We start from the raw sequence: 13,627 nt of genomic DNA on the forward strand, positions 1-13,627 counted from the left end.
ATTGCTACCACCCTTACCTCACACAATCTGGTGACTATGAAAACCATTCCTGTAGATATGCAGCAAGAACTAAGCTTGTATTAGCACTGACAGCCTGCCGCATATCACTCCAATGGTAGGACTCATGAAAACCAGAGGGTGGCTGCCACCATAGGGCTGATTACCGTATTTATCCCACCTAATCTTGTAGCTACGAAAAAACTTACAACACGCCAACAAGAAAGATAGGAATGAAGCTAATGTAATCTCAGGACGCTTTTCAAAGTGCGGAAAAACATCAGAATGCAGAAAACATTCACCTGGGGTTGCTTTAGAAGATGCATAGGATGCTTTTGCCACAATTTTCTCTTGATTCGTCTCGGCACACATCCTTCTTGTTCGGTGAGACATGCGTATTCTCTGTCTAGAAGGAGAGCACCAATTCCTTGACCTCATCAGAGATTGCATCCTTTGTGCGTGCCTGTTGCTCGCATAAATGCAATGGCACGAATTCATTTTTTAATTTCTCTCTTGCTGCGTAGAAGTTTCTACGATGTGTCCCTAGAAGTTTTGAAGCTGCATAAATGTTTGGGGCCGGTTTTCTCATGGCCATCATGATAGTCGCCCTCTTAAGAAACAATTCTTTCTTGCTCCTGGGTTTCTTAATGGTGGAAAGAGTGTCCCTGAAACCCACCAGCACTGGATTCTCTCACGTCTCAATTTTGAGCCCACGCATGCAACCATCATTCAGCACATCCTTCATGATGGATTCATTTGTCTCGTTGTCAAGGTCTCTTGTGTGCTGTTTGAAACATGTGACAATACGCTTTGCGATAGCTTGGCGTTTTGAAATAAGCGGACAAGATGGATATTGGTTCCAACTTTCCTTGAGCTTGCGACAATACTCTCTCTTTCTACGAGCTTCATAACTTCTGGCAGCAAGCCTTCTACATTTTGCACACTCACAAATGCCGGCATGGTTTGCACATGCTCCAAAACCTGAGGGAGCTTCAACACATGTTGTTCCATCTATTATCCCTGCTCCAAAACTTTTCGATGCCCCAATCAATGCTATTTCCATAGATGCATTCCTGTTTCTTTCTCCAATAAACCCATTACCCAAGGGTGCTGGAACCAATGCTGATCCAATGCTTGAGGTTGCTTCATTTGATGTGGGTGCCATGTAGACCAAAGTTAAAGTCCTACCGCTTGTAAGGTCAAGACATGGCTGTCTTCCCACCATGGCCTTCTTGATATGTGGCAAAGAGTGCACACTGACCACTCTTCCTGCAATGTATAAGTTGTAGTTGTAGTTGTAGTTGTAGTTGTAGTTGTTTCTTGAAACCTCCTTCTTCACTACCAACACCCTCTGTGCTTAGCTCGAAAAGCTGCTCTAGCTGCTTGTCGATTGGAAAACAAAAGCAAAACGTCTTCTCTGCAAAACCTCCTGCAAAACTCCCCTTCTGTGTTTGTCTTTGCCTGGAAAAGAAGCTTATGTGCAAATGCTCCTGCAAGACTACCAACTTTGTAAGAAACTCCCCTTCTGTGTTTGGTTCATAGAGAAGCTTCTGTGCAAACGTTTCTGCAAGACTATCAATGCTCACTCTCCTGTGCTTGGTTTCTGTGCATGTAGAGAGAGAGAGAGAGAAGGAGAGAGAGAGAGAGAGAGACATCCGACTAATTTTGTTTGAAAGTTCTCCAGGGGCGTGGAGGGAACTATGGAACTACAAAACTGCCAAAGCTCGTGGGAATATTTTAATCATAAATGTCCACGCTTTGAAACTTTAAAGTTTTATTTAGAACTCTTCTCTTGGTTCCTACTTTAATATGCAAGAAGCTACCTCTCCACCACCAATGTCCGGGACATAGGTATTTAGGCCACCTAACCATGCACACACCCTACTATGTGCTCATGAATGCAGCTCAACCTATAACGCTCACACTCTCCAAATCAAGACCAAATGTGATCGAATCACCACGAAACTCATAGGGCACACTCTACTTACCAAGAGGTCACTACCGTATGGACTCTAACCCAATATCCTGTGTGTAACCACTCCGTGCAGCAAATGCGTATGAACACAGATAATGTATTACATGTCACCATTTCTCATCATGTATGGTCCTAACATGTAGCTCTACTCACCATGACCCCATTGGTATAAAGAACTCGCAAAATAGACACATGATTTGCAAGATAACTCATTTAAAATCTCGTGGGAGCTCGCCTTGCAACGGAGCCAGAACTTTGCAAGCTTGGCATTGGAGCGTAGCCCTTGCCGTTACTAATTTTTTGGTGGTGTCGACTTTGCAATAAATTATTTGTAGCAAGCATCTCAAAATGCTATCACAAAAGGAGTCGCACACGGTGGAAGAGTTGTAGAAAAGGCATTTGGGTTTGTGGGACTGAGTAGGAAAGATCGTATGCAAATTGATTAGAGGTATTTTCTACCAACTGAAGATGATAACTTGAAGGACCAAGATGCTTTATATTACATGAGTATTTTGCATGTAAATTTAAATGTAGCATCTCTCTCTAATGTGTATGCCATATATATCAGTTTAGTGACCTTTCTTCTCAATCAAGTACAATTGGTAATAAGTTGATTGATGAAAAATATAAAGACTTGGTTTGAGCACTCGATACATCAACAACACGGCGTACAAAACTATTTTTCCCTATTAAGTGTCACAAATTTGTTATGTTTTATCTGCTATCAACAGAACCATTTAATTTTTTGTACACAAACTTGTATTTAGTTATTGTCATGCCAAATTTGCACTTCGACCTCTCATTTGGTTCCCCCATCATTGAGGAGGGATTTGCAAAGACCTTCAATCCACAAAGAGTAGCGATGCATGCCATCAATCATGAACGAGTGGCTACAAGATTTTTCAAATTGGAGGATTGAAGAAGAGGAGACTGTAGAAGCACTCAAGGCCTTCATCGAAGTTCTACTGCCAAGTTGTAATGTCATTGATATCCAAGAGGTAAGCTCCCCATCTTACATTGCTTGTGCTAATCCCAAATCAAGAGCATCAAGAGGGAGGGCTAGAAATTTCATCAATGTTGTCAACCAAAGAATTCTATCAATGAGTGCCGACGGAGGAGGTGCAGAAAGAACGATGAGTTTTGCTTTTGAGAATTTCATCAACACTCTCACATCAGTCAGAGTTTGTGTAGCACCAAGTGTTTTATCTCCAACGGTCAGAGAAGAGTTGTCAACTACATCAACCACAAAATCCAAGCCACAAAGTCTAAAGTCTTTGGTGGAAGCAAGTGGGCCTACGCTCTCTCTAGGCCTAGATAGTTCAAGTCAAGTACGACCATCCAAGAGTCGCTGTCGCATGCAAAATGGAAAGCCGATTAAGGTAGACTCTTCTTGCCCAGTCTATTTTGAACCCAATATGGAGGATTATGTGGACTTCAACAAGAGGTAGATGCCTATGGTGAAGGTGTCACCTTGTCAACACTTAAGGTATGCAACTCTAGTGGTCAAAGTATTACCCTACACCCAACATGGATAATAACAATAGGCCAAAAGTCTTTCCTTTCTGTTTCTTGCAACACATGCATATAAACGTGTACATTGATAGGAAGATATTCTATCAGCAAAAGATTGTTTTTCCTATTTGGAGCAGAGATGCTTGATGAAATCCTTAGATCCCCACGTCTCATCATCTTTCCCGTTCTTGATTAGTACCACTCTTTTGATGTAAGCATATTTATTCTATTCTAGCCTTGCGCTCTTCTTAGCTCCTGCTCAAGTTTTCCACCCATGTATAAGTCTTTATGAATCACTAAGTCATTCCAAAAAGAAAAAGTTTATAATTGTCTGCTCATTGATTTACTACCATGGCAAGTGTATCTTTTTCCACATTCAGTGGCAAGAAGGGAGAAGACATCACCACTAATTTTTTGGATAACTTTGACATTGCTTATGTGGTTTCCAACAAGGATGATGATGCCTCATGGCTAAAAATCTTTCCTCTACTAATGCAAGTAGAGGCCAAGTCTTGGTACAATGATTTTTCCCAAGCTACCAAGGATGCATGGGATTTACTACTTGCTACCTTTGTGAAGAGGTGTGCTAAGAGTATCTATGCATCATTAAGTTAAGATTCAAAGGTAGATTTGCATCATTAAGCTAAGCTTTAATGGTAACTTTGCACTTAGGTGTAAGCTTTAGTGACTACCTTGTATTTTAGGTTTAAGCTTTAATGGTAACCTCGCAATTAGGATTAAGTGCCAAGAGTATGTATGCATCATTAAGTTAAGCTTCAAAGGTAGATTTGCATCCTTAAGCTAAGCTTTGATGGTAACTTTGCACTTAGGAAAAGCATTGAAAGACAAGCTTGTAATTTAGGGTTTAGCTTCCATGGTGACTTTGTGTGTGATTAGGGTTAAGCTTCCATGGAAACCTTGTCTTCTTAAAGAGAGAAAGGTTTAGTCTCATTATGGTAATCAAGCTTAGGGTTTGCATGTCTCTTTACAGTAGGAAGAATGTATGGTTATAATCCTCTCTTCCAAGCTTTAATGGAAAGTTCAAGATTCCCATTTTGTCTCCAAAGCGAGCTTTAATGGAAATCTCGAAGACTCATAAATTATAGGACGACCTTCTAACTTCGTAAATGGAAAGCTAGGACCATAAGAAAAGACCATTGTCTAAGCTCGATAGAAGTAGTTCAATTTTTGGTATTGAAGAGTATTTCTAAAGTTGTCAATTTCAAGTTTGTTTGCAAATACGGGATGGGGGAGATAGAGGATAACGTCGCGGAATTGATCTCCGTGTTGTTTCAAACGAAAACTCTACAAGCTTCCATGGAGATGCCCCATGGATGGCAAACAATTGCAAAAACTTGAGAATCGTACAAAACGGGGATTGAACATTAAAAGTCGGCATTCCCGAAGAGACATTAACCATCAAATACCTGTGGAAAATGCTCGCTTGTATTTTCTAAATAAACTGAGCTGGTAGATAATTAATGTAAGTAGGAATTAATGTTGATAAATGAATGAACCTGGAATTATCAACTAGGAATTAAAAAAGAATCTCGAGAGGTGATAGGGATAGCCTATTGCAAAACATAGATTTAAATAGGAGTTTTGAAGATTGTCTGAAAATGACCGAAAACCAAGATGGATCTTCTTGAGGTCAATTTGATTGAAAGGCCGGCCCATTGAGAGGATTCTCTTGGGAACTTGACGAAGATTGGTCCTTTTCGGTTAGTGCAGCATAACCAGCAAGTTTGTTATACCTAGGTCATTCATGCCCGAGGGATAAGGGATGAATGGGTCTGTTTTATTTTTGCCCGACCAGGTGAAGTACCCGCAGTTTCTTATTGGAAAACGACCATAATCCGGGCATGGCTTGATGCCAATAGTTGGATGAGAAGGTCATACTTAGGGAGGATGATGTGAATTTAATTAGAAAAATTTGTTCAATTTGGTTGCTTAAAAAGGAACTGGAAAGGCTAGGAATATAGGGGCTATCCTATGCATCTATCACCAGATAGTGCTATACCTCTCGAAATAAAATGCTTAGGAAGGAATGACTAAATTACTTGATGAGCATTTCCCAAATAGTTAATTCTGGGAAATATTATGAAGGTGCTGCTATTTTGATGGCTTGTAACCGATTATCTTGATCCTGAGTGAGACAAGATGAATTGAATGAAACTAAATGTGTTGCATGACTAGTTAGGAAACTAGCTACAAGCTAATTGTAGTAGATAAAGGTAAAGAAATGAATTAAAAGTTTCTAAATAAAGATTTGGTGGAAACAATCAGATGAATTTCCCTGAACGAGGGTATGCAACAGATTGTATGCTACTTGTTGTCTGACGATGTTTGATAGACTATCTTTCTGATTTTGTAGTAGTTAAGTACTACCTTCGGAAGGGATTTTCATGAAATGGTTTGGTGGGTGGGCGGATCCGGAGGGTCAGATGGCCGGATGTTGAATAATTTTTTTTATGTTAAACGCTAGGACTATGCAAGATAAAAATGGGTAAGTGGGAATGAGCGAGACCAGGTAGGATTACAAGATCCCGCTTCTTAGGGAAAAGCGATAACTGCCGTGCCTGCTTGTCAGGAAAAAGGGGTTATCTCTATGAACCAAGGGAAAACAAGAAAGCAAGAGCAGATCCTCAAGTTAAACATACAGAGAATCAAGACTAAGGACCACGATTTCGGGTGTGGGTAACTAAAAGATGCCAAGGATGGATTGGAATTATGATAAGCGGATAGAGTCGTCAAATTGATGGGATTTACCCCCTTCGATCGAGATAGGCCGGAGTCTTGTCTGGGTGTCGGTCCCAAGTGGGAGGGATACCTGCAGATAGATCTGCATCATTCCCTGGACCAGTCTGGAAGACTGAGGGAGGTGAGTAGGGTCGAGTCTGGGTATGGCCCTCACAAGTGGTATCAGAGCATGGTTTGCAATCTAGAGAAATATAAAACATAAATGGTTTATGATTTGAAAAAAATATCAGATCTCATAAGGGTACGAATTGAAAATAATGCTATTTGAAACTTTAAAAATAAAGGATAACCATACTCGAGAATTTGAGCATTGATGTACAGGAAGATGCCAAGATTGTTGCTACAAGTTTGAAGTATTGAGATGATGTAGATGGAAAGTATGATGGAAGCATTGATGAAGGCTTTTGATTGTTCTTGAGCGAGGAGAATTGATCAGGGTTGAAAGCTCATAAATGAGAGATTTATGAAGGTTGGAAGTTATCAGGATTGGAAGATTACATGGAATGGCAAGGATGGCCTTTTTGTTTACATCAATACTATGAAAAAATGAGTACTTAGCTATTGAATTGAAGAAGTCTTGTTGAGCGCAAGAGTTTCGGATTTTTCAAGTTTTCTATTGTTAGGGCTTCATGAGAATTCAAGATTACTGTAAATCGTACCAAGATAATCTTGAGACAGAAGGATTTTTTTAATCAAGTGAAGAATGGGATTGCGAAATTGCAAGTCATAAGAAAGAATCTTAAGAGTGCAAGTGATGACCAAGTTTTTTTTCTTTAAAGTCCGGCAAAAAGAAATCCCTTCAAGATGGGAAAGTGCAAGAGATAAGCTCACAAATTCTGCGGATCATTCAAAGACTTGAGAAGAATAAGAAAGCAAACTTATGAGTTAGCCAAGAACTTTAAATTTGGAATCTTTACTCAAGACTATTGTAGATCGAGGAAAGACCATTTGTAGAAATTAAAGGTAGACAGTAAAGAGAAGTCATTAAAAAACTCATTGGCAATTGAAGAAGAGAGACTGTCATTTGAAGAAATGGAAATATTGACAATACTCATTTTTTTCAAAAAGGGTTATTTCTTCAATTAAAGCCAAAAAGGATTACAAGGGAGGAAGGAAGTAATAACAAGGGAGGCAAGAAAGTTCACAACTCATAAAGATTCTCTAATATATGGTCACATAACCAAGTATCGCAAATGCCGAGCATGTTAGGACGCTCACCTTTTGGAATGCGAAAAACATCTTAAGCAATTTATAGGGTATGAGCTGAGAAATGAAAAGGACCTCTAAGAGGAAGACTCCATATGATATCAAGGCAAATCTTGGAATGGGGGTTAAACTGCACAAGCAAGAACAACCTTGCGGAGAACCCACGATCTCGTGTCCTTTTGACGCAGTAGTATGGAGGGCCAAGTCCCAGAGCCTCTGTAACCATAGCAACTTGGGTATTGTTGCAGAAATGGTCTCTATCCCTGAGAGTCACTCTTGTGAGAAGTCGCCATGTCTTCCATATCGTCTGGCCACCACAAGAATTTGGCCGAGGAAAGAGGAGATCTTTGTATCACTCTAAGAGATGTCGTTTAACTACCTCATTTGCACTCTGCAAATGAAAGATGCATATATGAAGAACCAAGTCTTCTTGTCAAGACACCATCAGATAAGAAAATGACTAAGTTACAAGAGAGTGAAGATCGAAAAAATATGAGAATAACAAGTGCTGATAAAGAAGGGATTATCAATAGCTTATAAAGAGGAATTAGCGTATCGAAGAAGCCACAAACATGATTACTTAATCAAGAAGATATCTTATTAAGAAAGATTTTCCATGACTCCAATATTATATTAGCAGATTCTTGGGGATGAAGAAGTGTAAGGAAGAAGTCAAGTTGAAAGCGTTAACAAGAAGTTAATTCGCAAGACGTATCCAAGAAGCTTCATCAATTACGTATTTTATTCGAGTTGAGGACAACTCTTTCTTTCTTTTGGGGAGAGATGCTGCCTTTAATAGACTCAATGACCTCTTGATAAGCAGTCCTGTCCTCATCAACCCTGACTAATTCACTCCTTAGCTCTTCTTTACCCGAGGACTTTCAACAAGAAATTCAGGTAGACCCCTATTTTAGACCTCTTCTACAAGAGATTCAAACTCAGAACCCGAGGGAACACTTAACTCCCTATACCTTAGCAGATGGTCGTTTTTACTACCTGGAAAGCTTCAGCCCCTAGATATTCCTCAGATGAAGTGGGAATGTCTGAGTACGGACTTTGTTATATTTCTTCCAAAGACAACTGGAAACTATGATTCTATTTTTGTTATAGTAGATAAACTCACTAAGGTGGCTCATCTAATTCCAGTCAAGCAAACAACCACCGCCATCGACATAGCCCAGGTATTTTTCAAAGAGGTAGTAAGATTACATGGAATCCCTGCAAGAATCATCAGTGATCGGGATGCCAAATTTACTTCTAAGTTTTGGTAAGCCATGTTTCGATCTCTGGGTACCCAAATGAATCTCAGCTCAGCATATCATCCAAAGACTGATGGTCAAACTAGCAAGTGATTCAAGTCATTGAAGATATGCTTCGAGCATACTACAACCAGCAGCCCCAGCAATGGATCAAGTTTCTTTTCCTAGTTGAATTTTCTTATAACTCTTCTCACCATCGTAGCCTCGAAATGTCACCCTTTAAAGCCTTGTATGGCCAGGAATGTTTAGTCCCTCTTCGATTAGCTGACCCGGCTCTTCATGTTTCTGTCATTAAGTCTAACCTGAAAGAGATGGATCATCAACTTCTAGTCATTAGAGACAACCTGAAGAGAACTAGTGATAGGTAGAAGAGCTACGTTGATCTTCACCGCTCCGCTAGAAGCTTTAGAGAAGGCGGACAAGTTTTTCTCAGAGTCAAACCCAAACGCAGCTCCTTAAAGCTAAGGAAATTCCATAAGCTTGCATTCCGATATTGTGGACCTTTTGAAATCCTTAGAAAGATAGGAGAACAAGCCTACAAGTTAGCCTTACCGTCTCACATACGCATTCATAATGTTTTTCATGTTAGCCTTCTTAAGAAATATGTCGTTGACCCTCTACATGTTTTGAATCATGATGACACCATTCTCGTCAATCAGGAAGAATTTCAAATGGAACTAGAACAAGTTCTAAAAACTAAAGAGAAGCAACTGCGGCATAGGACAATTCAAGAAGTACTAATCAAGTGGAAGGGCTATCCGGTTGAAGATGCTTCTTGGGAATATTGGGACCAGCTAATTACCCAATTTCCAAGTTTTGGACGATGAGCCCATGTAATTCATCTTTTGGAATCAAATCAATATCTCCCTTTTGTCCAAATCCTTGATCAAATTTTTGGTTGGTTCTTCGGAACAAATTATAATTATTCTTTAAGATATCGATGGCACTTTTGATGTAATTTTTATGTGGATGTAATCATTCTTCATATTTATGGAATTCAAGCATCTCTAGTCAGTCAATTCTTTTGAGATCCAAACCGTCTATGGTGTTTACAAGTCTAATTATACGTGAAATATCTGATTACCAAGTGAAAGATGAGGTAGTAAGCTGTACACATAAGAGAAATAAGGATGGAGGAAATAGATTGGGTACACAAAGAAGGAGATATTGCAAGATTAATGGAAAGATCAATATGAAATCCTTAACTATCAAGAACATGGTATCAGTTGGATGATATCAATAGAGAAATGAGTCAACGCTCAAAACGAAAAAAGTTAAAGTCTAGGTAAGAATGGTAAGATTTTTACAAAGTGTATTGAGGCTAAATAGAGAGCGAAGTGAAGAAATGATTTCCAGACCTCACAAGAGAAACACAATCCGGTCACACCAAAGGAAACATACCTAATTGAGTAAGATCACATTCAATAATTAAACTAACCTTGAATCATTAAGACTTCTTTATGATTAAGACTTTTGAGTCAGCCCTAAAAATGGAAGAGAAGTGTATTATTCAAGGTCCATACCAGCTTCACTGTCCTTTAATCTAAATACCCTAAAGTTACTGACCATGTTCAATCATAAGTTGATCAAAAATTGATTCTGACTACTCTGTAAAGCATGTCCCGAGCTGAGGATAGCTCTTTATTTTTGTTGGGGAGTTTGTAAGGTCCCTCCCTAAATCCTAGAGCCATTTAAAACTTTTTTAGCCTAGAAAATAATTTAGAAATAGCAAGATTGACAAAGAAGTCATGTGGACAACGAGACTTTACTCCAAAATGAAAATACAAGGATATTTCGGATAAGAAATTACGTCATCCCTATATTTTTCCAAAAAGATTAATATTATTTTTCTACTTCTTCGTCAAAAGCTGCGTGGGAACTGATCTAGATCGAGTATTGGCAAAAAAAGGGACTAACTTGATTGGAAGATAAAGTGAAGAGATGGGAATTGAGAAGAAATTGGGGTCCAATAAGAATTAAGAAGAGAATTGGGATCCAATAGGAATTGAGAAGAAATTGGTGTCCAATAAGAATTTAGAAGATAATTAGGGTCCAATAGGAATTGAGAAGAAATTGGAGTCCAATAAGAATTAGGAAGAGAATTGGGTTCCAATAGGAATTGAGAAGAGAATTGGGGTCCAATAGGAATTGGGGTCCAATAGGAATTGAGTATTCTACCCACCATTTTCTATATAAGCACCCCCTCTCCTTTGTAATTTTACACATATTGCTAAGCTACTTGCATACTTGCCATGCTCAAGATTATGCTTAAGTAAATCAAGGTTTCCATTAAACCTTGCTCTTGCTCTCTCCCTCTTTTGAAGGCCAAACCCTTGAGGGTTTTGTGAAGAAGCTCCTCTCTCCTTCCTCTTCATCCTAAATCCCTTTCCTTCTTCCTTGATCCTCACATCTCTTCAAGAAGGACTTCAACCCCACTTCCTCTTGATTAGAGGAGGTAATCTCCACTTCTAATAGGATTAATTAACCTAAACCATGTGTTTTAATACTAGGAAGGTTTACGTGCATCATTTTAGGTTTAAGCTTTGATGGTAAGCTTGGAATTAGGGTTAAGTATTAATGGTAGTTATGCATCATTAAGTTAATCTTCAAAGGTAAATTTGCATCCTTAAGCTAGGCTTTAATGGCAGCTTTGCACTTAGGTGTAAGCTTTAGTGACTACCTTGTATTTTAGATTTAAGCTTTAATGGTAACCTTGGAATTAAGGTTAAGTATTAATGGTAGTTATACATCATTAAGTTAAGCTTCAAAGGTATATTTGCATCCTTAAGCTAAGCTTTAATGGTAACCTTGTAGTTCGGTGTAAGCTTTAGTGACAACCTTTGTATTTTAAGTTTAAGCTTTAATGGTAACCTCGCAGTTAGGGTTAAGTGCTAAGAGTATCTATGTATCATTAAGTTAAGCTTCAAAGGTAGGTTTGCACCCTTAAGCTAAGCTTTAATGGTAACTTTGCACTTAGGTGTAAATTTAGTGACTACCTTGTATTTTAGGTTTAAGCTTTAATGGTAACCTCGCAATTAGGGTTAAGTGTTATTAAGAGTATCTATGCATCATTAAGTTAAGCTCAAAGTTAGGTTTGTATCCTTAAGCTAAGCTTTACTGGTAAGTTTTCACTTAGCTGTAAGATTAGTAACTACCTTGTATTTTAGGTTTAAACCTGAATGGTAACCTCGCAATTAGGTTTAAGTGCTAAGAGTATCTATACATCATTACGTTAAGCTTCAAAGGTAGATTTGCATCCTTAAACTAAGCTTTGATGGTAACTTTGCACTCAGGAAAAGCATTGAAAGACAAGCTTGCAATTTAGGGTTTAGCTTCCATGGTGACTTTGTGTGTGATTAGGGTTAAGCTTTTATGGTGAACTTGTGTGCTTAGGGTTAAGCTTCCTTGGAAGCCTTGTTTTATTAAAGAGAGAAAGGTTTAGTCTCATTATGGTAATCAAGCTTAGGGTTTGCATTCCTCTTTACCGTAGGAAGAATATATGGTTATAATCCTCTCTTCCAAGCTTTAATGGAAAGCTTGAAGACTCATAAATTATAGGACGATCTTCTAGCTTCTTAAATGGAAAGCTAGGCACCATAAGAACAGAGTAGTTGTTTAAGTTCGATAAAAGTAGTTGAATTTTTGGTATTGAAGAGTATTTCTAAAGTTGTCAATTTCAAGTCTATTTGCAAATACAAAATGGGGGAGATAGGGGATAACTTCGTGAAATTGATCTCTGTGTTGTTTCAAACAAAAACTCTACAAGCTTCCATGGAGATGCCCCATGGATGGCAAAGGATTGCAAAAACCTGGGAATCGTAAAAAACGGGGATTGAACTTAAAAAGTTGGCATTCTCAAAGAGACATTAACCATCAAATGCCTATGGCAAAAACTCACTTGTATTTTCTAAATAAACTTGGCTGGTAGATAATTAATGAAAGTAGGAATTAACGTTGATAAATGAATGAACCTGGAAATTACCAACTAGGAGTTAAAAAGGAATCTCGAGAGGTGATAGGGATAGCCTATTGCAAAACATAGATTCAACTAGGAGTTTTGAAGATTGTTTGGAAATAACCGGAAACCAAGATGGATCTTCTTGGGGTTAATTTGATTGAAAGACAGGACCATTGAGAGGATTCTCTTGGGGAACTTGACAGAGATCGGCCCTTTTCGGGTAGGACAACGTAACCGGCAAGTTTTTTATACCTAGGTCATTCATGCCCGAGGGATAAGGGATGAATGGGTTTGTTATATTTTTGCCTGACTGGGTGAAGAACCCGCGGTTTCTTATTGGAAAACGGCCATAATCCGGGTATGGCCTGATGCCAATTGTTGGATGAGAAGGCCATACTCAGGGAGGACGATGTGAATTTAATTAAGGAAATTTATTCGATTTGGTTGCTTAAAAAGGAACTGGAAAGGCTAGGAATATAGGGGCTATCCTATGCATCTATCACCAGATGGTGCTATACCTCTTGAAATAAAATGCTTAGAAAGGAATGATTAAACTACTTGATGAGCCTTTCCCAAACACTTAATCCTGGAAAATATTGTGATGGTGCTGCCATTTTGATGGCTTGTAACCGATTATCTTGGTTCTGAGTGAAGCAAGATGAATTGGTTGAAACTAAATGTGTTGCATGACTAGTTAGGAAACTAGTTATAAGATAATTGTAGCAGATAAAGATAAAGAAATGAATGAAAAGTTTATAAATAAAGATCTTGTGGGAACAACCAGATGAATTTCCTTGAACGAGGGTATGCAACAGATTGTATGCTGCTTGTTGTCTGATGATGTGTGATAGACTGTGTTCCTGATTTTGTAGTAGTTGAGTACTACCTTGGGAAGGGAATTTCATGAAATGGTTTGGTGGGTCGGGGGATCCGGATGGTCAGATGGCCGAATGTTGAATA

General features: G+C 38.7%; 1 protein-coding gene across 1 annotated transcript; it reads right to left on the reverse strand.

Annotated features, from left to right (window-relative positions):
- Positions 1-688: 688 nt before the first annotated feature.
- Positions 689-1,222, reverse strand: LOC147428814 (uncharacterized). Its single transcript, XM_086496404.1, has one exon. The coding sequence runs from the start codon at positions 1,220-1,222 to the stop codon at positions 689-691; it is 534 nt and encodes a 177-aa protein (XP_086352530.1).
- Positions 1,223-13,627: the final 12,405 nt, after the last annotated feature.

This window comes from Adiantum capillus-veneris, chromosome 23, assembly GCF_014529385.1.
Source record: "Adiantum capillus-veneris isolate H3 chromosome 23, ASM1452938v2, whole genome shotgun sequence".
NCBI lineage: Eukaryota > Viridiplantae > Streptophyta > Polypodiopsida > Polypodiales > Pteridaceae > Adiantum > Adiantum capillus-veneris.